This window comes from Colletotrichum truncatum (assembly GCF_014235925.2).
Source record: "Colletotrichum truncatum strain CMES1059 chromosome Unknown Contig_0003, whole genome shotgun sequence".
NCBI lineage: Eukaryota > Fungi > Ascomycota > Sordariomycetes > Glomerellales > Glomerellaceae > Colletotrichum > Colletotrichum truncatum.
The window spans coordinates 6,504,282-6,527,159 of NW_027222400.1; the positions used below are offsets into that span (position 1 = coordinate 6,504,282).

General features: G+C 46.7%; 5 protein-coding genes across 5 annotated transcripts, besides 1 other annotated feature; 2 read left to right on the forward strand and 3 right to left on the reverse strand.

The window, feature by feature from the left end:
* Positions 1-853: 853 nt before the first annotated feature.
* Positions 854-3,568, reverse strand: CTRU02_206698 (uncharacterized protein; the record flags this gene model as incomplete). The annotated part of the gene is made up of 1 exon (XM_070204757.1): positions 854-3,568. One exon carries the CDS (start codon positions 3,566-3,568, stop codon positions 854-856), a length of 2,715 nt encoding a protein of 904 aa, XP_070061861.1.
* A 1,534-nt stretch (positions 3,569-5,102) lies between these two features.
* On the reverse strand, positions 5,103-6,772 carry CTRU02_206699 (exoglucanase 1 precursor; the record flags this gene model as incomplete). Its single annotated transcript, XM_036732055.1, has 5 exons — positions 5,103-5,159; positions 5,312-5,696; positions 5,736-5,946; positions 6,026-6,250; positions 6,307-6,772. The coding sequence occupies 5 exons, from the start codon at positions 6,770-6,772 to the stop codon at positions 5,103-5,105; spliced, it is 1,344 nt and encodes a 447-aa protein (XP_036576286.1).
* Positions 6,773-9,631: 2,859 nt separating this feature from the next.
* On the forward strand, positions 9,632-10,711 carry CTRU02_206700 (nad dependent epimerase; the record flags this gene model as incomplete). The annotated part of the gene is made up of 2 exons (XM_036732056.1): positions 9,632-10,215; positions 10,273-10,711. The coding sequence occupies 2 exons, from the start codon at positions 9,632-9,634 to the stop codon at positions 10,709-10,711; spliced, it is 1,023 nt and encodes a 340-aa protein (XP_036576287.1).
* An 831-nt stretch (positions 10,712-11,542) lies between these two features.
* On the forward strand, positions 11,543-13,998 carry CTRU02_206701 (zn 2cys6 transcription factor; the record flags this gene model as incomplete). Its single annotated transcript, XM_036732057.1, has 2 exons — positions 11,543-12,930; positions 12,984-13,998. The coding sequence occupies 2 exons, from the start codon at positions 11,543-11,545 to the stop codon at positions 13,996-13,998; spliced, it is 2,403 nt and encodes an 800-aa protein (XP_036576288.1).
* Positions 13,999-14,568: 570 nt separating this feature from the next.
* CTRU02_206702 (flavin-binding monooxygenase) lies at positions 14,569-16,591 on the reverse strand (the record flags this gene model as incomplete). Its single annotated transcript, XM_070204758.1, has 4 exons — positions 14,569-14,700; positions 14,750-15,745; positions 15,781-15,920; positions 15,997-16,591. 4 exons carry the CDS (start codon positions 16,589-16,591, stop codon positions 14,569-14,571), a joined length of 1,863 nt encoding a protein of 620 aa, XP_070061862.1.
* Positions 16,592-20,422: 3,831 nt separating this feature from the next.
* Positions 20,423-20,506: a sequence feature (Short protein (CTRU02_206703, KAL0940093.1) was converted to a misc_feature.).
* Positions 20,507-22,878: the final 2,372 nt, after the last annotated feature.

A 22,878-nucleotide genomic window follows, 5' to 3' on the forward strand; every position in this document is an offset into this window, starting at 1 on the left:
CTCTTACAGCAATGCGTGCTCTGAGTAGTTGCTTTGGTCATGCAAGACAATTCGCACCTAATCAGCACCCCCTACATTGAACAAGTCCAACAACAACAATAACAGCAACAACAGCAACAACAACAAGAAGTTGTGGAATTGTTTTTGATACTTGCTCTGCATACTGTGGAAAAGAGTCTTACGCCTGTAATGTGAGTTGGAGAAGAGCCTGGCTGCTTCAAGGGGGCTTTGCCACCACTCTGCTTCTGTCCTCTGACATTGGAAATGCGTCACCGGAGGGGCTCCGGTGTGTGCGCTCAAGCTCATTGGCGCGTCTCAGACGCCTAGAATTCAGAGATGTCAGGGGAATCACTGGCCAGCGGGAATAGTAGCGCTGCCATTCTCATTGGATACTAGTCACACTAGTGTTTGTGCGGTACCTAAATTCGTACGATGTGCTCCGAATGACTTTTATTACCCTTTTGTTTGGTTTATTGGCGTAGGTCGAAGCAGGTCAGGATGTATATGTACTGTAGGTTTCACAGGGGGTGAAACAGGGGGTGAAACGGAATTCCGTTCGTCAATAACAAATAACAGTAAATTGGTTCTAATCGATGGTTCATGATGATAGTTGAAAGTGGTGTTGTTGACTAGAAGGTGGGGATATTCCCCCTTGGCCTGTCACGTGGGTCTGGGAGGCTTGGGCCTCTCAGCCTGGCGGGCGTGTGGCTGGAAGTGCCACACGGCTCCGTATTCCAACTATCGCAACACTGGAAACTCTCTTTTTATGGTGTTGAAGCGGTTGGAATACGTTGTCCCTATACAGTTCCGTCTCCTCGTCAATTCGGCCTCCTATCCCTACTTTCTCCCGTAGTTACGGTCTTGTTACCCATCCCTCCATACGTATCGTTATCGTGTTGCTATCAACGAATCTCTCGAGGGCTCGATTTGGTTTGCTCTTCGTGAGGGCATCAGCAGGGTTGTCTTCGCCGTTAATCCAACGAATTTCTTGTAGTTCTCGTCTTTCGTACGATTGTCTCAACGCCATGATATCGATCATGAGTCGCTTTTCTTTGGTAGTGCCCAGCTTCACGAGACACTCGTACAGCGAATAGGAATCGGTACAGACAACTGTCTGAATCGTTGGTAGGTTGAGGTGGTCAGTGATTGTCGCCAGGGTTGTGGCGAGGGCGTAGGCCATATCGACGCCAGCGACCATCCCGTAGATCTCTGACGCTAATACGCTGCGGGTGACTCGTTTACTCTTCGTAGAGCTGTAATGAACGAGGTTACCGTGAATCGTGAATTCTCCGTTGTTGCTGTCAGAGGAAGTGTCGTTGGCTAGGATGATCAGAAACCCTAATTGGGAGGAGAGGTCGTGGTTATTAGCGAACGACCCGTCAACGAAAACGAATAGCTTGGCTGTTGTAAGGTCGAGTGGGATAAACGTTATTCCTCGGTTAGGCGATTCTATTTGCCATCGAATCCGTTGATTCAGTGCTTTTATCGCTTCTGGCGAGGGGTCTTGGTGTTGGGCAGCAGTGGATAAATCGAAACAGGCCTCGGGTTGGCAAATTGACGCGATGTACGCCCCTCTGGCGCGTTGTTCGACATATTGCTGTTTTGGGTTGGGTTTAGTAGTCTCAATACATCGTAACTTCTTGGCTTGTCCCTTTTGCCTCAAATTGATCGAATTGTCGGTTGACAGCGCGATTATCCCTCCGTTGAATTGGAGGGGTTCGTCAATTGTGAGGATATTCTTCGCTTTTGCCGTAAAAGCCGCTTTTTCTAACTGTTCGTCTTCTAATTGTGAGAACGCCTTGTCTGACAAACCGAGGGTATCGTCGGTTTGCATGCCGATACAGCCAAAGTGTGGATTTTCGGTAGATGAGATCAATAGGCATGGATCGTACGAAGAAGTAACCATCTGGAGATTCTCTCTGTGATGCTTGTGATACGTTGCCCACCAGTGGGTTCCAGCTTCTGCGATTCCGTACAGAGGCTTCACAACCTCCATAATGGTCCCTTTTGGGTACTGGTCTTGAATTTGCTTCGGTGGGTAGGCGAGAATAGTACGATTGAGCCTTGTGGAGGATTGAACGTAGGCTTGTGTGATATCTCGAAGCCATAGTTGTTTCCCTTCTCGTAGGAGTGACGGGGTAATTGACAGAATTAGCCGTTGACTCGCCCGCTGAATCGTTGGCGATTGGGTCAATATAGCCTTCTTGCCATCGTCGGCGTAACCCTGTATTACAAGTCTCGATTTCTCGTAGGGTTCGGTTGTTTTACCCTTGACTTCGTTGACGATACGAGATCGGAAGATTCGTACGTTCTGGTGCCTTCTCTTATTGAACTGGGTGAATTTGAACACTCCTCTAGCGATGAGGCTGTTGATCTCTTGTTTAGTTGACTGTTCGAACGGTTCGCCTGGTGTAGTAATAACACCTTCTCGTCGTAGTTTGATTGCCAATTCTTCGTCTGCTTGCTCCTTAATCGATAGGAATATTTGTTGATAATCCGGGTCATCGTTGAATTCCTCTGTGAAGTGGGCGATTGGCAGTGGTCTCTTCCGGGGTCTGCCCGGGCGTCTTCTCGGTGGCTCCGGTGCCTCTTGCGGTTCGTCCGGTTCACTGCCTCCGCCGGCGACGATAATTTCGTCGCGTACTACTTCCTGCTGCGGTATCTCAGCTTCGGGTTCTTCTTCTTCTGGCGCGGCGATGGAATTAGGTGGTTGATCGGGATCTTCGTAGTATGGTTTGACTACGGTAGACCGGAAGGTCTTCGGACCACGTGGCGTATCGACAGTACAGGTTTCGCCGTTTATGGCTGCTAAAGTAAACGGTCCGGTCCAGCCCTTCTTTTCGCGTACATCGTACATATCGCCGCTGTATTTCATATCGTCGGGGTATAGTTTCGCGAATTCTGTTAATTGCTTTCCGATACGGTCTGTTGACTCGTATGGTTGGAAGTCTGTTAACGGAGAGACCGTGGGATGTGGCGGTCGGTACGGTAGTTGCCACTGTTGTTGTTCTTGTGGAGGAGGTGGCTGTAGGGTTGGTTCGACTCTTCCTCCTGTGCTGTTGGCTACTGTTGCCGGTCTCGTGATCTCTTCGTGGAATTCGGGGTCTTTTATCAGAGCCTTCAGGTTGCGATATCTCTTGACGCCTTGTTCGAGTTCTTGGGGTGACCAGTAGTGGAATTCTTCCTTTTTGAGGGCTAATGCCACGTTTTTCGAGATTTTCTTGCCATCCATTTCGACGTAGACGCCGTTACCGATTAAATAGTCTCTGAAGAATCGTAGGATTGGGGGAGGTACGTTCTGGAAGTCTTCTTCTGACCAGTCGGCGAAATCGGGAGAAACTTCGTTCCATAGCTCGAGGCCCGTGAGATTCCTCTTCTCATAGGTCTCAAGTAGGAAACCCATATAGGAACCCAGTTGCTGTGGGCTAGCGTTTGTAAGGTCGATTGCCCAGTTGCCCCATACTGCTGGATCGATCATACTTTCGATTCTCTGTGGGATGGGGACTGTTGATTGGCTTTTGGCAGTGACGCCGCTCGCGGGCGATCCTTCTCGTGAATTTCGCTCCATTCTGACAGTATAAAAGGATTACTTCGTAGATTCTCTCGTGAATCTCTCTTTCTCGCTTCGGGCTTCGCTCCTTACTATTAAGAAGTTTAGAATCTTTCGGCGTGTTCTTCTTCTAGTGGGGAGGTCTCTTGTGGCAGGCGCCTCGCGGTTGGCACCTCGTCTGGGGATTTATTGAGAAACTAGCGGGCGCCTCGTGATTGGCACCGCGCGTGGGGGATAGTTGTAGTTGGGGAAGTTGTTGTCCCTTGTGGGATTCGTGAATCTTCGCCCTTGTGGCGTGAAGAGGTTGGAAGACCGTCGATTCGGTAGGTCTCTTCTTCTGGTGATTGAAAACGCGTGATGGAACGCTCTTGCCAGCGATAATTGGCTGCGATTAACCTTATCCCGCCTAGGGTGAGCGTAGCAGTCCCTAGGTTACTCGAATAATCGGATTGCTGGTAGATTCGAGGAAAAGAAGCTTTCTTCTGCTGGTTTCCGTAGATCCCAGTTACTCTCGCTTCTTCTCTCGTTAGCACGAAATCCCTACTTTTACCTGGGCTTGGGTATCCAGTTCAAGAAGTCGTCTCTTCTGGTGTTGACCTTGCTGATCTGCGGTTTGTCCGTAGCAGAGTGGTAATTGTGAAGTTAACCAAATTAATGGCAACTGTGAGGTTTACCACTGATCAGTGTAGGTTTCACAGGGGGTGAAACAGGGGGTGAAACGGAATTCCGTTCGTCAATAACAAATAACAGTAAATTGGTTCTAATCGATGGTTCATGATGATAGTTGAAAGTGGTGTTGTTGACTAGAAGGTGGGGATATTCCCCCTTGGCCTGTCACGTGGGTCTGGGAGGCTTGGGCCTCTCAGCCTGGCGGGCGTGTGGCTGGAAGTGCCACACGGCTCCGTATTCCAACTATCGCAACATGTACCTAGGTATTTTCTTTTCATTTTTCTTCCTTCTTCTTTTTTTATCCTCTTTTTTTTTAATGCATATAAAGTTATCCACCTGGTATTAACCGAGCATAAATGAGGCAGTACAAACGAGATAACCAATTACACCTACATAGTAATAGTGAACTGACACAAATTCCAATCTTTTGCGACGACTTTTCTCGCTTTTCCCATTATATCGCCGTTCCAAACTTATTTCTGCTGAGAGTATAATACTACTGTGGGTACAAACCATAAACGTAGAATGCCACATTGTCTCAAAGTTCAAGACTAAATCATCTCCGAGATGCTATATGAGACACGCATGCAACAAGATGGAGGTCAAAGGCGAGCGCTTGCAAATGATAGACATCCTGGTTTTATTCAAGTAAAGAATATGTACTGCTCTCGAAAGGGAGAGGGGGAAAAAGAAGGGGAAAAAAAAACAGTAACAAAACCTGTGCCTTGACGGCTACGTCAACCTTCCTTGCCCACCCTCAAGAAACCGAGATGGCTTCGGGCATCAACGACGGGTGGTCACGGGATGGACCCCGCACACGGTCCACTCAATGGACAAAGGCAGTCTCAGGGTTAACCTCGTCAAGAGACACACTCGCCAACGCTCATTTGACGGTCGAGCCAATGGGTCCGAAGCGGATGTTGGAGTATGTCACCGTGGCCTGCAAACAAGTATGGTTAGTACCAAAATACCAAATAGAGCGCCATCTCTCGCCTGTTTTGGAGTTTGCCAAAGCTACGGAGAAATCAAAAGGGAGGGAGATTGAAGTATAAAAAGATATAAAAAATAAAATTAAAATTAGAGAAAACTTACGCTGGCAAGCTTGGACTCAACCTCGGAGGGCACACCAGAGGTCGTAGGGCAGTCACCTCTGGCAGCACCAGGTTGTCCAGCCTTCTCGGGTGGGTAGGTCGAGTCAAGCCAGAGCATGTTGGCGTAGTGGTCATCCCAAAGCGACATGACGAGCACCCACTTGCCACTGAGGGCCGAGTTCAGTTTGGACCAGCCGCCGACCTCGGAGAAACGGTCGCGGTCGCCAAAGGCCTTGAACTGAGCCGTGCAGAAGTCTGGAGTGACGGCATTGCCGCTGACGCCGCTGATGGCAGAGTTGGGCATCTGAATCTTCTTGCCATTCTGAACAAAGTACTGCGCGACCTTGTTGTTGGAAAACTGCGTGACAACCCTTGAACCACAGTCAATAGGAGATTGCTCCGGAGCGAGCTGGTTTTGAACTCACGTGAACTTCTGGGACGTGTCGACGGTCTTTCCCTTACCGTAAAAGCTGGTGGCACCCATGCGATAAGGGTTAAAGTCACAACCGTTGGCGTCGCAGTCGCCGGCGAACCGGTCTTCAGAATAGGTGCCACCACAGCCGGACTTCTCGCAGACGTGGTAGGCGTTGTTCTGGCACGGGTGAGGCGTGACGGCAAACGAGTGGGCGTTGGACTCTGCACATGGTTAACCTTGCCGTCTCGAGAGTCTTGACACCCAAGCACGAGGGTTTCTTTTCTTGTTGGGGAGACATACCCCAGACGTCCATCTCGGCGCAGCAAGCACCGTACGGACCAACGCCAGCATTGGCATCGTTGGAAGATGGCACCCAACCCTCAATATTGGCCTTGCCGCCGACAAACTTCAAGTCACGAGCACACTGGGCATCGCAGTATCCGGTGCCGTACTTGGCACCAGCCTTGTTGGAAGAATACTTGGCCATGCCACCATCCTCGTCCATCTGGACAAAGTAAAGAGCTCCTTGAGGCAAGCATTAGTCTCCTGTAACCCGTTTCTCAAATGCCCCTCGGACGTACCGTTCAGCCCACAGTCAAGCTGCGAGAGGTCGACATCGAACGCCAGCTCGTTGTTGGTAAGAGTAAACATCTCATACTTGGTGGCACTGTTCATGAGGTACAGGCGCGAGCCAATGTTCTTGCCGTAGGCGTGCTGCGTGACGAACTTCAGGCTGAGAGCATTGCCCGAAGTCGTAGCGCCGTAGGTCCCAGCATAGTCGGCGCCCTCGACAGCGCACTTGGTCGCGCAGTCGGTCGCCGTGCTACACTTGTTAGTCCACTTGTTGCCGTCGTAGCAGTTGGCACCCGAGCTATCGTGGAGCCAGCGCCAGTTGGCGTCGATGACGACCTCGCCGTTCACATTGGAGCAGCTGGAGGAGGTGCACTTCTGCCAAGTGATCTTGGGGTGGGTTTCGGTCTGTTGGGTGCCGGCTTGCTGCGCTGCGACTGCGGTGATGACCGCCAGAAGGGCGGAGAGGGAACGCATCTTGATATGGGTCTGTTCAAAGAGTAATGAGGGTTGTCTGGCTGAAGAAGGAGGAGTGTCCAAGAGGTACAATTCACGATGCTGAAGGTTTCTTGCTGTCTTCTTATACTTCCCTTTTTATGGTAGATCTTGGCATGATACCGGCCAAGGAGGCCTAGATTCCGAGGCCATATAGTCAGCCCAAGCGATTAGTAGTCATTTTGTTTTGCCATCAGTAAGGGCATTCTTGGGAGACAGATTCCCTTTGGTCTTTTCTCGGAGGCCTAGATCCGTAGGATGAATCAGTTTAGGTTTGGCAGGATCACAGCGGACAGAAAAGCCCTCTTACTCGAGAAGAATGGGCCAGGCACTGAGGGCCCGAGACCCGGGATAGGTGTTGCTAGAACCCAGGTCGGCTCGGTAATCCATGATGACAATATAAACTCATTTATCCTAAGCAGCTTATTAGATGCGGGGAAGGCAAAATGCACCTGTGAAATGCAAAGTAGAGGGTACAATTGCTCGATAGGGTATTGGAGGGAATTGAGAGCCGCGGTGTGATAGGCGCCAAGTGACACTCATGATACTTGCCAGTTCTGTTCAGTCGTATGGCAGAAGTGTTGTACGTATGGGAGATGTCTTCCGTTCTGGCTGTTGCTGGCGATCGTACATCATACTGGAGAATGAAGGGACATTGTTAGGAATCGACCATACTACGGTTGTGCTTCGCGGGGAGTTCTTTCAAGGAGCCTCATAGTCAAGCTTTGATGTGCCAGGGACTTATTCTCCGTGCTAAACAAGCCTTTGCTGCCAAGGTTCTAAGTATGCCGGCTTCTTGGTATGGGCTTGGTCGCATGGATAACATGTTATTTGAAGTAAGGGGCGGTCTGAAGTAGGAACAGAATACTTACGGATGGGAACATAACATCTCCATGCTTTCCTTGGAGAGCACGGAGGGCACGTTGCGAAGAGCGGTTTGGGATACCTACCTGGTGTGTACCAGTGGCTCTCTGCCACCTCAAAGCTGAGATAGTCGCATGGTGTGGTTCAATAAGATTGAACTAGTGGTTAAAAGAAGCCGGAGACAAGGACTTCCACGCATACTAATCATAGTCACACCACAGCTTTGAATCCATGAAAGTGGTTCAATGTCACTTTTTGGAATCACTTATACGGTTGTACTTTGACGGATGTGATTGATCTGTAGAATCCGAAGCCAGAAAGGAATTGTCCGTTTACGACATAAAATTCTGCGCTCACATTGCCTTCCCAGTAGAACAAAACTAGACTAGAGATATTGACTGTTGTAACGTCCGAATGATGGTGGGTGACGGGGTATCGTCATGTGGTTCAGACTATCATGAGGTGTGGTTACAGATGCCACCTTGATCTGGGGTAATTCCCCTTGAAAGCCGGCAATTTACTAGCCTTCCAAGGTTTCGGCCGAGCACAAATGATTCCACCACACAAGGCCGGCAGAGCCGTCCCATTGACAGAATGAGTCGACGCGGACCAGTAGGATGGGCGGCGCAAAGGTGGGGTAGCAGGGGACGGCTGGAGGATAAATGAAGTCGATCCAACCTCAGTGTCGCCCATTGGCAGTCCGATATCGACTCGACCCAGCTGGCCCAACCATGGATTGGAAGGATTGAAAAGCCGGTTGCAACTTGCCGGTATTGGACTGGTCTCTGGAGAGAGAAGAGCAGAGTTACTGAGAGAGCGCGCGACTGCGACCTGCGACATGATACGAGTCGAGAACAATACCGGAATGAAAGGCGCCGTTCTCCAAATATGTCCATACCTTTGGGCCTCAAAAAAGATCTACCAGGCCATCTGGTAAATAGAAGGGAACATTCTCGATGTCCTCGAGATGGCCAAGGCGTTGTCGTAGGAACATAGGTGCTCGAGAGCCTCGCATGGCATCAGCCCGGCGCTTCCTTGAGCCTCATATGGCGGCATCTTGGCAGCATTTGAGCAATAGTACGACGAGATTCACGTGCAGTAGCGGCTTCAATATCGACTGGCTATCTCTCGCATTTATGGAGATGGTTCGCCAAGAAAAGCCAACGCGCAGTGCCGCGAGGAGGGCCGCCAATATAATAGCCGAAAGTATATTTGTTTAAGCGAAGAGCGTCATGAGAACGTCGGCGTTGCTTTTGAGTGGACGCCAGCGCGTCTGAGGAAAACTGCTCCAATCGAAACGGTCGAACGAACGATGGGATCCCCTTCTAATTGATGCAGCCTCTTCCAAATTGCAATAAACCAGGTCAAAGTTCAGGGCCAGCCCAAACTTGCAAGTAATTTGGCCGCGATGACCGGGCCTCGGTTCAGCGTAAAACAAAGGCAGAGCCGGCGATTCCGGATGGAAGCCGGGGGCCAGCCACGCCGGTTTCATGACCGGACGGCCAAAGTGGATTTCCGCGTCGGACGGTGGCAGTTTTACGGAAGCCCGCGGTAAGCCGATACCGCCAGTTGACTTTTCACGGTGGCTTCAAAGTCAAGTCGTGGGTCGGCAGACCATTGCAAGGGCTGGAAGCCTGCTCGAACCTGATTGGCGCACCCCCTGGGAAACCTGCAGATGGCCTAGCTATTCTGCTTCAGGTACTCCGTAATCACTGCAGGGACAAGTAGACAAGGCTGCTTGAGGGGAAAGGCTTGAATCTCTACTAAGCACCCTCATCGACGTATTGGCGAAAGCGCTTCTAAGCACTTGGTTGTGTTTGTGTCCAGCGCGGAGTCTACGCCGAGCACGCGATCAAGAGCTACAAACGACTCAGATTGCAATTCAGCTTGACGAAAACAATAGGAAGCCGAGATCATCCAGCAATTCTGCAAGCCCTCCCTCGCCTCATTGCCATACGCTTTCTCCAACCAGCCACCATGTCCACCAAAGGACTTGTCTTGGTGACCGGTATTAACGGGTTCATCGGGGGCAGAACAGCCGAAGCCTTCTTGCAGGCCGGATACTCCGTTCGTGGAACCGTACGATCCAAGGCGTCAGCCAAGGCAACGGTCGAAGCACTGTCGCAGTATGGCGAGAAGCTCGAAATAACCGAGGTCCCTGACATCACCATTCCTGGCGCCTTCGATGAAGCAGTCAAAGGCGTGGTCGCGATCGTGCACCTCGCCCAGCCAGTTACTTTCGCATTCCCTCATCCGAATGTTCTACTTGAACTGGTTAGGACGGCGACAACGAGAATCCTTGAGTCGGCTACCAATGTGCTTTCAGTCAAGAGCGTCGTTTTGATGGCATCGATTAGCAGCGTGCTTCAACGGAAAGAAGGTCCCTACACCTATACCGAGAAGGACTGGAATCACGAAGCACTGGATCTGGTAGCCCAGCTGGGTGAAAAGGCACCTGGGCCGCTCGTCTACGTTGCAAGCAAGGTGGCGGGGGAGAAGGCGTTCTGGGAGTTCAGAGACAAGCAAAAGCCTTCCTTCACAATGACAGCGGTGCACCCCGTGTAAGTAACGCTGCTGGAATGAGCGTTGCGGTGAGGATGCTTGTTGACATGACGCAGCTACGTGAGCGGCCCACCTCTCACATCGCCAGAATCCGCAGACAAGATTGCCGGGTCGCTTGCGTATATATGGAAGGTCATGTCTGGGGAAGAAATTCCGGGGCCACTGGCCGGGTTTGGTTGGTACGTGGACGTTCGTGATGTCGCGAAGCTTGTGGTGTTCGCCGTCGAAAATGCCGACCAGGCGGATGGCGAGAGATATATCTCTTCATCGGCTTATGGGCCCCCTCAAGCAGCCGCAGACATTCTGCGAAAATCGTACCCTGATCTCCCCATAAAAGAAGGACAACCAGGGGAAGGCTACTTGCCTGGATTCAAGACGCCAGGGAAGTTGATAGTTGATGGGTCGAAGGCAGAGAAGGCGGTAGGTGAAGAGTATATCCCGTACGACCAGTCGGTGCTAGATACGGCCAAAATGTTTGAGCCATTACTATTGTGAGTTGGTGGCAGAGGTAAGATGAGCCAAGAGTAACAGGTATGAGAGTATGAATTCTTGAGAGTCAAAAACCAAATAAGCAAACTTGTTTATGGGAGAGGGAGAGAGAAGTCTTATGCATAAATATTTACATAGAGGCATTGGAAAAGTGCATATTTGCATAATGTGCATATTTAAGCAGCTCAGAGGAAAGGTAAGGATGCTCCACAACGCACGTGTGCCGAGGGACTACTGGCGATACGTACCTACTATACTCTGCTAAGGTAGGTAGGAGTAGGAGTAGGTAGTGTTCATCCTTCCCTTAGTGCCTCGCTATCCCACTCCTTCCCATGCCATATCACCGAACCCAAGGGTACTTGAGTGGGGTTTTCGTATCTTTTGGTGGGTCTGATTGGGAAAGAGGAACGATCACTAGTATATCTTAGGAAGGAGGATCCAAATCCGAAAACCGGCAGAATTGCTAGATTCAATTGGGCAAGAACCATCCATCCACTCACGCAGAGTACACTCTTTTGTATTTCCCCACCAACATGAGTACCATAGAGGACCCAAGGGAAACTTCTTGCTTAGTAATCAAAGCACACCGCCCCCTCGGTTCAAGTCCGGACTTTTTCCAAATATGCCCGCCTTCTGTTGGCCCTGACCCTTCCTCCGCACACCCACTTTGGACACGCGTGTGTGCGCGCACATTTGACAAACCCGCCCGCCCGCTCTCTGTCGTCCCGAATCGCAGCCGGAGCTTCTCCGACAATCAGCCATTTCCAGGGCTCGCCGCGTTCCGAGAATTCTAGATCAACGGGGGGGCCGTCGCGGGCCTCTTTTTCCTTGATCGCAATGTCGTCAACCAATGACCAGCAACAGCTTCAGCAGTCACCCCAACACCAACCCCAGGTCGAGCCGCCCCCATCGCCAACTGCCGCCCAACAGGCCACCGCCCATGCCTATGCCAGCAATGGACTTCAGGTCCTTCAAGCTGCCTCCGATGCAGCTGCCGCTGCCGCTCTTCAGAATGTTCAGCAACACCTGAGCTCTGCTGTCGCCGTTGACGCCCAGCAACATGAACAACAGACTGTCGAGCAGCATCAGTCTACCGTTCCTCCTGCTCCGGAATATGAACACCAGGTGCAACAACAGACGCCACAGACACCCTCGCAGCCGCAGCCTCCTCAGCTTCAGCATACACCTCAAACCTCAACAGCACCGGCCCCATCTGCCTCTCCTATTGCTATTGATGGCTCTCTCAGTACTGTCTCGCAGGGCGCCGTTGCCGCCTTTCCTCCCGCCTTCACCTCGATGCCGCCCCTGCCCGGTTCCATGCCACCTCTTCCCCGCGATCCAACAGTCAACCCCAAGCTGACGCGCTTGCGAAGAGCCTGTGACATGTGCTCTCAACGAAAAGTCAAGTGTGACGAATCTGGCCCTCCTTGTAGGCCATGTCGCGAGCTCAACGTCGAATGCACCTTCAACCGCGAATTGAAGAGACGAGGTCCTCCAAATAAACACGCCGAAGCCGCCCGCGCCGCCCGGAGGCAGCGACTCGAGCCTGGTAATACTTTCCCAGCATACGGCCCTGCAAACCCGACACCTTCTCCCCATAATGCTGCACAAGCTCTCGTCTCGATAGCTGAGGGTCCTGCCCGTCTGGATGCCGAGGCCATTGCGCCAATGCCGATACTTGAGCTATTGGTCGATGACTTCTTCACCTATATCCACCCACTTACGCCTTTCCCACATGAACCAACCTTTCGGCACTCTTTCGCGAATAGAGAAGACCGGACGAACCCAGAATTCCTCGGCTTGCTGGCTTCCATGGTTGGGGCCCTCGTAGCCTCCTTCCCAAGAAGTGCCAGACAGCACCTCAAGACCCAACATAGCACGCATCTATTCCCTCGAGCGATAGTCATGATTGAGAAGTGTCGAGACATTGCCCTCGACACAAGAGGGTCACGATGGGCTGTCAAGCAACCCAAAACGTTGGACGATGCCGCTACCAGCTACTTCCTGGGACTTGCTGCTGGCTACACTTTCGAGGTTAACCGCTTCCGCTATTTCACTTCCGAGTGTTTGTCTTTGATTCGTGAACTTGGCTTCCACCGGCCAAAACACCCCAACGAGCTGCCTACTTTTGGAAACGACAACTGCTCTCCGGACCCCCTCCCGTTCCATCATATCAAGGATCAGATCGGCAAGCGCATCTTCTGGTGTTTGCTATTGGGTGTTAGGTAAGCCACTCGTATGGACACGCGATCTCACTCCCAGTATTGACTATTGTCAGATCTTTTTCACAGCTCGGTGCTTCACACGCTGACCTGGTCATTGCCCCGTCGACACCTGGTCTTCCATATCCTGCTCTGCCCGAGAATGTCGACGACATGTATATTATGGCCAATGAGATTGTATATCCTTCAGAAAGTTCAGTAACTCTCCTTACTGGGTACCGATTCGCCATCGATATATACACGACCATGAACGCCATTGTCAGTGTAGAGCTTGTCTATGGGATGAGCACCCTGCCGTGGGCTGATCAAAGGTCACTGTTACGGAACGCCCTAGTTGCCGCCAAGGACATTATCGATCGCCTTCCTACTGAGCTCCAGCTCAGCGCATCCCACGACCAATCTAGTGGATTTGGCACACTTGACGACGCTGACCTTCAATATGTACCTCCAGCATATCCCAACAGCCAGCCTATCAATGATGTTCGCAACGTCATCAAGAACCAACCCCAGCGCCGCCGCCAGCTCCAATATGAGATTCAAAAGGCAAACATCTATATTTCTCAGTTAGCGACGCGGTCATTCTACGTTGAATTATACTTTAACCTACGCGATGTCCATCTGGCAGACCCAAACAAAGATGCTCAAGGCGAAACCGTCGAAGAGAACCCCGCGAAGGAAGCTGAAGATACAGAGGAAGCGCGAGTTTTCGAGTTGATGACGGCGGAACGAGAGCTCATTGTACAGAATCTTCTTCACGTCCTGGGTTCCATCTCGCAACGCAACCTTGAGCCTAACGGCGGATCCCTCATCAACAAGATTCGTCAGGTTGCTTCGACATTACTGAACGATGCACCCGAACGCAAAGGCCCGGTGGCGATGAAATCAGAAGAAGCTCTTATGCGGCTTATTGACGTTTTACTCAAGCTAGAAGGCACGGGGCCAAGCGGCAGCAACATGGCTGGCGAGAACATGACTCCCCAAGATGAAGAGGAGGAGATGCGCAACTGGGCTCACTTGCGCGATTATCAGCAGCGCTTTGCTGCTCACGGTGGTTTTGCTGGAAACATTTGAAGCACCCGAATATGTCCTCTCTCAAGGTGAGGCTGCTCATGGATAGGACCGACCTTCTCCCCTCAGAGTAGCAGACGAGGATCTGCACATTGTCTCTGAAGTAAAGCTGTCAGCACTAGCTCTCGGCAACACCAACACTGTGAACAGTTCGCTAGAGGGGGTCCAAGTGTCTCTTACCAAGTTGTTTGAACTCTTGATCGACTGTTCTGCTCTACTCTACGCATTCAGCAATTGCCTCCATCGTCGATCCGGCGAACTTCGCCTTGTCATAAGCCGAGACGACTACGAGGTGGGCACACCCTATTGAGCTAGGCTGACAAGCTTTTAAATGCTGTTTATTATCCGGGCACTTTCCCAGTTGCTTATGGTTCTTCGGAATCATACCTCAAACAAGGTTGATAGCAATTATATAAAAGATGTGAGAAAATGTGGACCAGTAACCCATGATAATCATGATAACTTGGTTGAATCTATAATTGTCTATACACACTTCTTTCCCTTCTCGTGATAATGCTCGCGTCGCCTTGCAAACCGCCTACGGTTTACAATTAGGTTTCACGTTGACAGGTCTCATTCCGTCTGAGTGTAAATGCCTTCTTCCAATGCCTTAATCTGCAATGCCAAAAGACGAGAATAATATCGACACAATGCGAGATTGCCACCCGTGTACCAAAATCCAGGATGACCACTACTTCGCCAAATCTAATCATGTTAGAGATTTATGCTTTTTTTTAAAGCCTTTTCCACTCACAGAGTTGATTTCTCCTTGTTCGTCCAGATCCCAGCATTCCTTGAGGCGGCTGGCCACTTTATCTCCAAAGATCTTACGGGCGGTCGATTTCATACCGTCGTACCCCGTCGCCAAAACCACAATGTCCGCTTCCAAAGTCGTACCATCAGCCAACGCGAGGCCGTTCGGTGTAAACCCCGAGACACCCTTGGGAGTATGATGGACCTTGACTTTGCCGTCTGCAATGAGTTTGCTACATCCGACATCGATGTAATAACCGCCGCCACGGGTGATGTACTTGCGGTAGATGCCGCTTCCGTCAACGCCAAAGTCGAGCTTGAAGCCGGCCCTGGTAAGCCCGTCGAGGGTTTCCCGGTCGATTTCAGCGATCGCCTTCGTGCCGTGAACACTGAGCGCGAACAAGATTGGGGTGGGGATGCTCTGGCCGTACACATCCGCATCCTCCGTGGGCGGGCCGTTTTCCTCGTACATACCCTTGTGCATCATGAAGATTCCCTTGTCGGCCGTGATCACGTACGATCCCCCTCGCTGCACCATTGTCACCTGGGCTGCGCCGCTCTCGTGGAAGTTTTGGCAGATGTCGTGGCTCGAATTCCCGGAGCCCACGACAACGACCTTTTTACTGGAGATGTCTTTGGTCACCGAGGCATCTTGGTGCTGACTTCCATGGTAGACCATCCCCTTGAAGTCGGATTGGTTTGGGAACGTGGGGGTGATGGGGTCGCCGGCTTGGCCTGTTGCGAGGATTACGTGACGCGGGCGGAGCGTACGCGTGCTGCCGTCGGCTCTTTGGACCTCTACGGCCCAGGTCTTTGTTTTGTCGTCGTATTCGGCACTTCCAATGGTGGTGCTTGTCCAGATGTTGAGTTCCATGATGGTGGCGTACGACTCGAGCCAATCTGCTAGTTTGTCCTTTGGCATAAACATGGGCCAGTCCGCAGGGAACGGGACGAAGGGGAGGTGGCAGTAGTGAATGGGATCATGGGTCATGAGCGTCTTGGGTGAGTATTAGCTTGCGTGTCCACATCGTCATAGGGAAGTTTTTTTGTCTGGTGGTAACCGACTCTGTACCGGTTGCGCCAACTGTCTCCCACTCGCTCATTGCGGTCAATCATCAAGGTCGGGACACCAAGATGGCGCAGACGGACGCCAATGTTGATGCCAGCGTGGCCTAGGAACAGAATTTCGTTCGCGTGTGAGGCTGTTGCGCGCAAATCATGCAAGACTTTCTTGGACGATTAACTCACCAGCTCCGATTACTATGACCGCCGGATCCCCATCGACAAACTCCTTTTGTCTGTCTCGCCTTTCTTTCCAATTACCTCCCTTCGGATCAACATAACCTGTGGGTCTGTTGATGCCTACACTCTCTTTGGTGGCATGCAGTTCCTGGAGCGCAAAGCTGATCGTGTAGGCTTTCCAGGTACCATCCTCATCCAGGGCAAGTCTTACGACACCTCTGCCCTTGCCAGCATCCGTCTCAAAATCAACGATGCTGTCGACCCAGTGAAGGTCTGGGGCAGGGTTCCTGAAGGCCGGCTGGAAGGCCCCTATTTCGCGGGGGTGGATGTTGCGGAGATTTGCGCGCTCCAGGTTCTCTTCTACGTAGGAAGTTATGTTGCTGACGCCCTGGATGGTGCGGAAGTCCCAGGAGAGAACGAGAAAGTCGCGAATCCACGCATCGTTTCGCAACAGATTTGAGAAGCTCGCAATGTGGCGGTCGGCCAAGGCCCGGTTGAACTTGGATGTCCAAGCTGCTACGATGGCGCGTGCATCTCCAGGCTTTGTCGAGGGCGGTTCGCGGAACACGGGGAGTTTGATCGTGTGGTTAATTACCGTCATTTTTGAGGTGTTCCTCGTTGTCAAGACAGACTTTGAGAAGCTTGGAATTGGACAACGATTCCAGGACGCCTTCTAAGGGGTATGTGGTTTAAAATATGCATGCTAAGGCATCGTCCCGTGCCGGAGATCAGATGGATTGACGGCCGCTTCCCTCTCGGACAAAACATTTGTATCATGCAATGCCTCAAAACTGCCAACTACATATGTCGTTGAGGCTTCGTACATGACAACTGCGGGCAGTTGCTGCATGCTCATTGGGTGATGGAGTGCCATGGGCGTATTAATGTCGATCATATGCGCACGTCCGGGGTGAACTTGGTCCAATCAAGCGTGAAGCGGTTGGGCGGATCATATCAAGATGTTTTTTTACCCCTCCTCAACATTGCGGGGCTTTAGGAGACGCACAGGGCTGACCGTTGTGGGTTGAACGGTTGACCAGAGAGGCCTGGACGACTTCATGCAGGTCACTGAGACATGGGGTCAGGTTGCGAAGGGTTGAGCTCGGCGACATTCGCCCGAACGGAGAGCCGGCTTAGTACATCTGTAGGTTTCACAGGGGGTGAAACGGAATTCCGTTCGTCAATAACAAATAACAGTAAATTGGTTCTAATCGATGGTTCATGATAGTTGAAAGTGGTGTTGTTGACTAGAAGGTGGGGATATTCCCCCTTGGCCTGTCACGTGGGTCTGGGAGGCTTGGGCCTCTCAGCCTGGCGGGCGTGTGGCTGGAAGTGCTACACGACTCCGTATTCTAACTATCGCAACACTGGAAACTCTCTTTTTATAGTGTTGAAGCGGTTGGAATACGTTATCCCTATATAGTTCCGTCTCCTCGTCAATTCGGCCTCCTATCCTTACTTTCTCCCGTAGTTACGGTCTTGTTACCTATCCCTCTATACGTATCGTTATCGTGTTGCTATCAACGAATCTCTCGAGGGCTTGATTTGGTTTACTCTTCGTAAGGGCATTAGCAGGGTTGTCTTCGCCGTTAATCTAACGAATTTCTTATAGTTCTCGTCTTTCGTACGATTGTCTTAATACTATAATATCGATCATAAGTCGCTTTTCTTTAGTAGTGCCTAGCTTTACAAGACATTCGTATAGCGAATAAGAATCGGTATAGATAACTATCTAAATCGTTAGTAGGTTAAGGTAGTTAGTAATTATCGCTAGGGTTATAGCGAAGGCATAGGCTATATCGACGCTAGCGACTATCCCGTAGATCTTTAACGCTAATATGCTATAGGTAACTTATTTACTTTTCGTAAAGCTATAATAAACAAGGTTACCGTAAATCGTAAATTCTCTATTATTACTATTAAAAGAAGTATCGTTAGCTAGGATGATTAGAAACCTTAATTAGGAGGAGAGGTCGTAGTTATTAGTAAACAACCTATTAACAAAAATAAATAGCTTAGCTATTATAAGGTCGAGTAGGATAAACGTTATTCCTCGGTTAAGCGATTCTATTTACTATCGAATCCGTTGATTTAGTATTTTTATTACTTCTAATAAAGGGTCTTAGTATTAGGTAGTAGTACATAAATCGAAATAAGCCTTAGGTTAGCAAATTAACGCGATGTATACCCTTCTAGCGCGTTGTTCGATATATTACTATTTTAAGTTAGGTTTAGTAGTCTTAATATATCGTAACTTCTTAGCTTATCCTTTTTATTTTAAATTAATCGAATTATTAGTTAATAGCGTAACTATCCTTCCGTTAAATTAAAAAGGTTTATTAATTATAAGGATATTCTTTGCTTTTACTATAAAAGCTACTTTTTCTAACTATTCGTCTTCTAATTATAAGAACGCCTTATCTAATAAACCGAAGGTATCGTCGGTTTATATGCTAATATAGCTAAAGTATAGATTTTCGATAGATAAGATTAATAAGCATAGATTATATAAAGAAGTAACTATCTAGAGATTCTTTCTATAATACTTATAATACGTTACTTACTAGTAGGTTCTAGCTTTTACGATTCCGTATAAAGGCTTTATAACCTTTATAATAATCCCTTTTAGGTACTAGTCTTAAATTTACTTCGGTAGGTAAGCGAGAATAGTATAATTAAGCCTTATAGAGGATTAAATATAAGCTTATATAATATCTCGAAGCTATAGTTATTTACCTTCTTATAAAAGTAACGAAGTAATTAATAGAATTAGCTATTAACTTGCTTACTAAATCGTTAGCGATTAGGTTAATATAGCCTTCTTACTATTGTTAACATAACCTTATATTATAAGTCTCGATTTCTCATAAGGTTTAGTTATTTTACTTTTAACTTTGTTAATAATACGAGATTAGAAGATTCGTACATTCTAATACCTTCTTTTATTAAACTAAGTAAATTTAAATACTCTTCTAGCGATAAGGCTATTAATCTCTTATTTAGTTAACTATTCGAACGGTTTGCTTAGTATAGTAATAATACCTTCTCGTTGTAGTTTAATTACTAATTCTTCGTCTACTTACTCCTTAATCGATAGGAATATTTATTAATAATCTAGGTTATCGTTAAATTCCTTTATAAAGTAGGCGATTAGTAGTAGTTTCTTCTAGGGTCTGCCTAGGCGTCTTCTCGGTAGCTCCGGTACTTCTTACAGTTCGTCTAGTTTACTACCTCTGCTAGCGATAATAATTTCGTCGCGTACTACTTCCTACTATAGTATCTTAGCTTTAAGTTCTTCTTCTTCTAGCGCAGCGATGGAATTAGGTAGTTAATCGGGATCTTCGTAGTATAGTTTAACTACGGTAGACCGGAAGGTTTTCAAACTACGTAGCGTATCGATAGTATAGGTTTCGCTGTTTATAGCTACTAAAGTAAACGGTCTAGTCTAGCCCTTCTTTTCGCGCTATACTTATACTTACAACCGTAATAGTAAATTAATAATTAGCCTTATATCAAGGCTATTATAAATAGCGATAGCTTCTACTACCTATCGCCTTACATAAAGTTTATATACTTCGCTCGTCGCCTTCTTAATCGCTTTTGCCTACCTTATAACTTCGGGAGATAGTAGCAAATCGTCGGTAATTCGTAGGTATAAGCCGAATACTAAGAGTATTAATACTATTCCGTTTAAGCTAGTAATATCGTTAACTACTTTAACTACTATTTAAAATACTGATTTTAGTATAATTATTAAGTCTTTTACTTTAATAATTTCGTACGCCTTCCTTAGAAGTATATAGTATCGTTTAACTTTCCTAATACTATTATAAGCTTTTATAGGAATTTCCTTGATTTTAATTACTATTCCTCTCGCCGCGTTTCGGAATTTTATTAAGCAGAAGTTTGTTTTAGCGTTAGTAACTAGCTAGTCTAGGGGTCCCTAATATATATCTATCTAGCAAAGGCGTAAGGCTTCCTAAGTAGCTTTCGTAGAAATATCTTTAAGGAACTAGGCAGCGTTAAACGCTATAGCGGTATCGACGATATAGAAGACCGGTCTATTACTTTTAAGGTATATTACATCGGCGATAACCTCGTAGTTAAATTCGTAATCGTCTCGTAACGTAAATTTAAACCGTAATAGCGCTAGTATATATATTTAGTATCGATAATAGACTTTCGATAGTTACTTAATTACTATAATTTTAACTAGGTAGCTAGCCTTTTAAAGTACTTTATATAATCGTTAAATAGATAGGTATCCGAAGTAATAGTAAACCTATTGCAATTTAGCATCTATAAAATAGTTCTAAGCAAGTAGTTTCTCTTTATTAAGTAATAACTATAGGTAGCCTTATTTATAAATAATAAGTACAACCTTATTTCCTTAGATAAAGGTATTCGTAACGTTATTAAAATAGATTTTTAATTAGTCTATATCTCCTAAGCATATAAGGAAGGGAGTATTAGTCTTAATAACGTAAAATTTAACGCTTCTAAACGGCGTTAGCATTTTAATAATCCTTATAGACTTTAGTAGTATCCTATCGCCGAATTTTACTATAACGCTACTAGCTACCTTAGTATTTAACGTAATTCCTTTGTAAATTTGTTATAAGGCTACGAATTATAAGTAGCTAGCGGTTAAAAATCCTACTACGCCCGAGTCGGGCATAATCCCTTAGAAGTTCTAGGCAGAGTAGCATCCCTCGAGTATAAATTACGAAGGTAGCTTTTTTAGTTCTAGTTAGTTACGGAAGAAGTCTTCTTTCGTAATAGCATAGCAGGTTAACTAGTCTACTAGGATCGTAGCGATCTTATTACCGTTAATTGCTATTATAGTAAAATAGGCGGTAACTTAGAATTAACTATCGCTACTAGTCTTTTCCTCTTCGTTACTTTTACTAGTTTGTTTAGTTATATAGTAGTATTGCTAAGGGTCTTCGGCGGTAGGTTATAGGTCTAACCCGTCGAAACCCTTATATTAGATAAGAAATTAGCTATATGCTAGAAGTAACGTATCCTAGGCATATTAAGTAGTTTTAAACTTCTCGTATACTTTTCGTCTCTCTTCTATAATATATTTAGTTAACTAGTAGTTAGGTTTTCTATATACATAGTATTTCTTAAGCGTTAGTAGTAATAAGGGTTTGTGACGGCTTCTTCTTCGTAATAATCGACTTCGTAATAAACGACTATATCGTAAATAACGCTTTCGACTATTAAAAGTTCTATTAGTCTAGTATTACTTTAGTAGGTTAGCTACTATATTAAATTGTTATTAGTTAAGATAGGTAGCTATCTCGATCGACGAGATTAATTAGCTACGAAGTCCTTCGTACGTCTTAGCTAGTATAAATAACGCTATTATATACTTTAGAATATCTCTATAAGCGTATAAAAGTTAGGTATAGAGGGATTAGTCGTTATGATCTTGTTATAACAAACTAGGCTAAATCTTGCTTAATTTATTATATAGTATATTAAAATACTCCGATTTAGTCTTTCTAAGGTTATCGCGAATAATTTAGGGAAGAATAGTTATATTCTACTACGTAACGTATACTTATTACCTTTCCCTAGTCTCGAAGTATAATTTTAATTAGTTAATTATAGTCTCGAAGTTAGGCTATAGGTTAATTACTTTAATTAAGGCGTAGAAGTAGGTTTTAGCTATTCCTTTTAGTATTAGGGGAAATGCCTTATTATATTAAGAGGTATAAATTCCTAGCATTCTATAGTAATCTACGAATACTAATATCTTCTTTTTAAGTATATCGTATATATTGCTATTATATTTTATATCGTCAGGGTATAGTTTCGCGAATTCTATTAATTTCTTTCCGATACGGTCTATTAACTCGTATTATTAAAAGTCTATTAACAGAGAGACTATAGGATATAGCGGTCGGTATAGTAGTTACTACTATTATTATTCTTATAAAGGAGGTAGCTATAAGGTTAGTTCGACTCTTCCTCCTATACTATTAGCTACTATTACTAGTCTTATAATCTTTTCGTAGAATTTAAAGTCTTTTATTAAAGCCTTTAGGTTGCGATATCTCTTAACGCCTTGTTCGAGTTTTTAAGGTAACTAGTAGTAGAATTCTTCCTTTTTAAAAGCTAATGCTATGTTTTTCGAGATTTTCTTACTATCTATTTTGACGTAGACGCTATTACCGATTAAATAGTCTTTAAAGAATCGTAGGATTAGGGGAAGTATGTTCTAAAAGTCTTCTTCTAACTAGTCGGCGAAATCGGGAGAAACTTCGTTCTATAGCTCGAGGCTTATAAGATTCCTCTTCTTATAAGTCTTAAGTAGAAAACCTATATAGGAACCTAGTTGCTATAGGCTAGCGTTTATAAGGTCGATTACCTAGTTGCTTTATACTACTAGATCGATTATACTTTCGATTTTCTATAAGATAGGGATTGTTAATTAGCTTTTAGTAGTAACGCTACTTATAAGCGATCCTTCTTATAAATTTCGCTTTATTCTAATAATATAAAAGGATTACTTCTATTTAGAATCTTAAATTCTAATCCTTAATAGCGTTAGCTACGATTAGTATAAGATATAAGCCTAGAAGTAGGAGTTAAAAGACGATTCGGGATATTACGATTCTAAGGGGAAAGAATCGTAAAATCAAGGATTTTCGTTAGTTCGTCGTTTATTTCCGTTAGCGCCGTTCTTACTAATATTCTCGAAAGGTATAAAGGTATATATAAGTCTCGAATTAGTAAGGAGAAAGTTCTACTATAGATTTTCTTATAAATCTCTCTTTCTCGCTTTAGGCTTTACTCCTTACTATTAAGAAGTTTAGAATCTAGTAGATAGTTAGCCTTATAACGCTTATAACTATATACGTTTCTCCTAAGCTATAG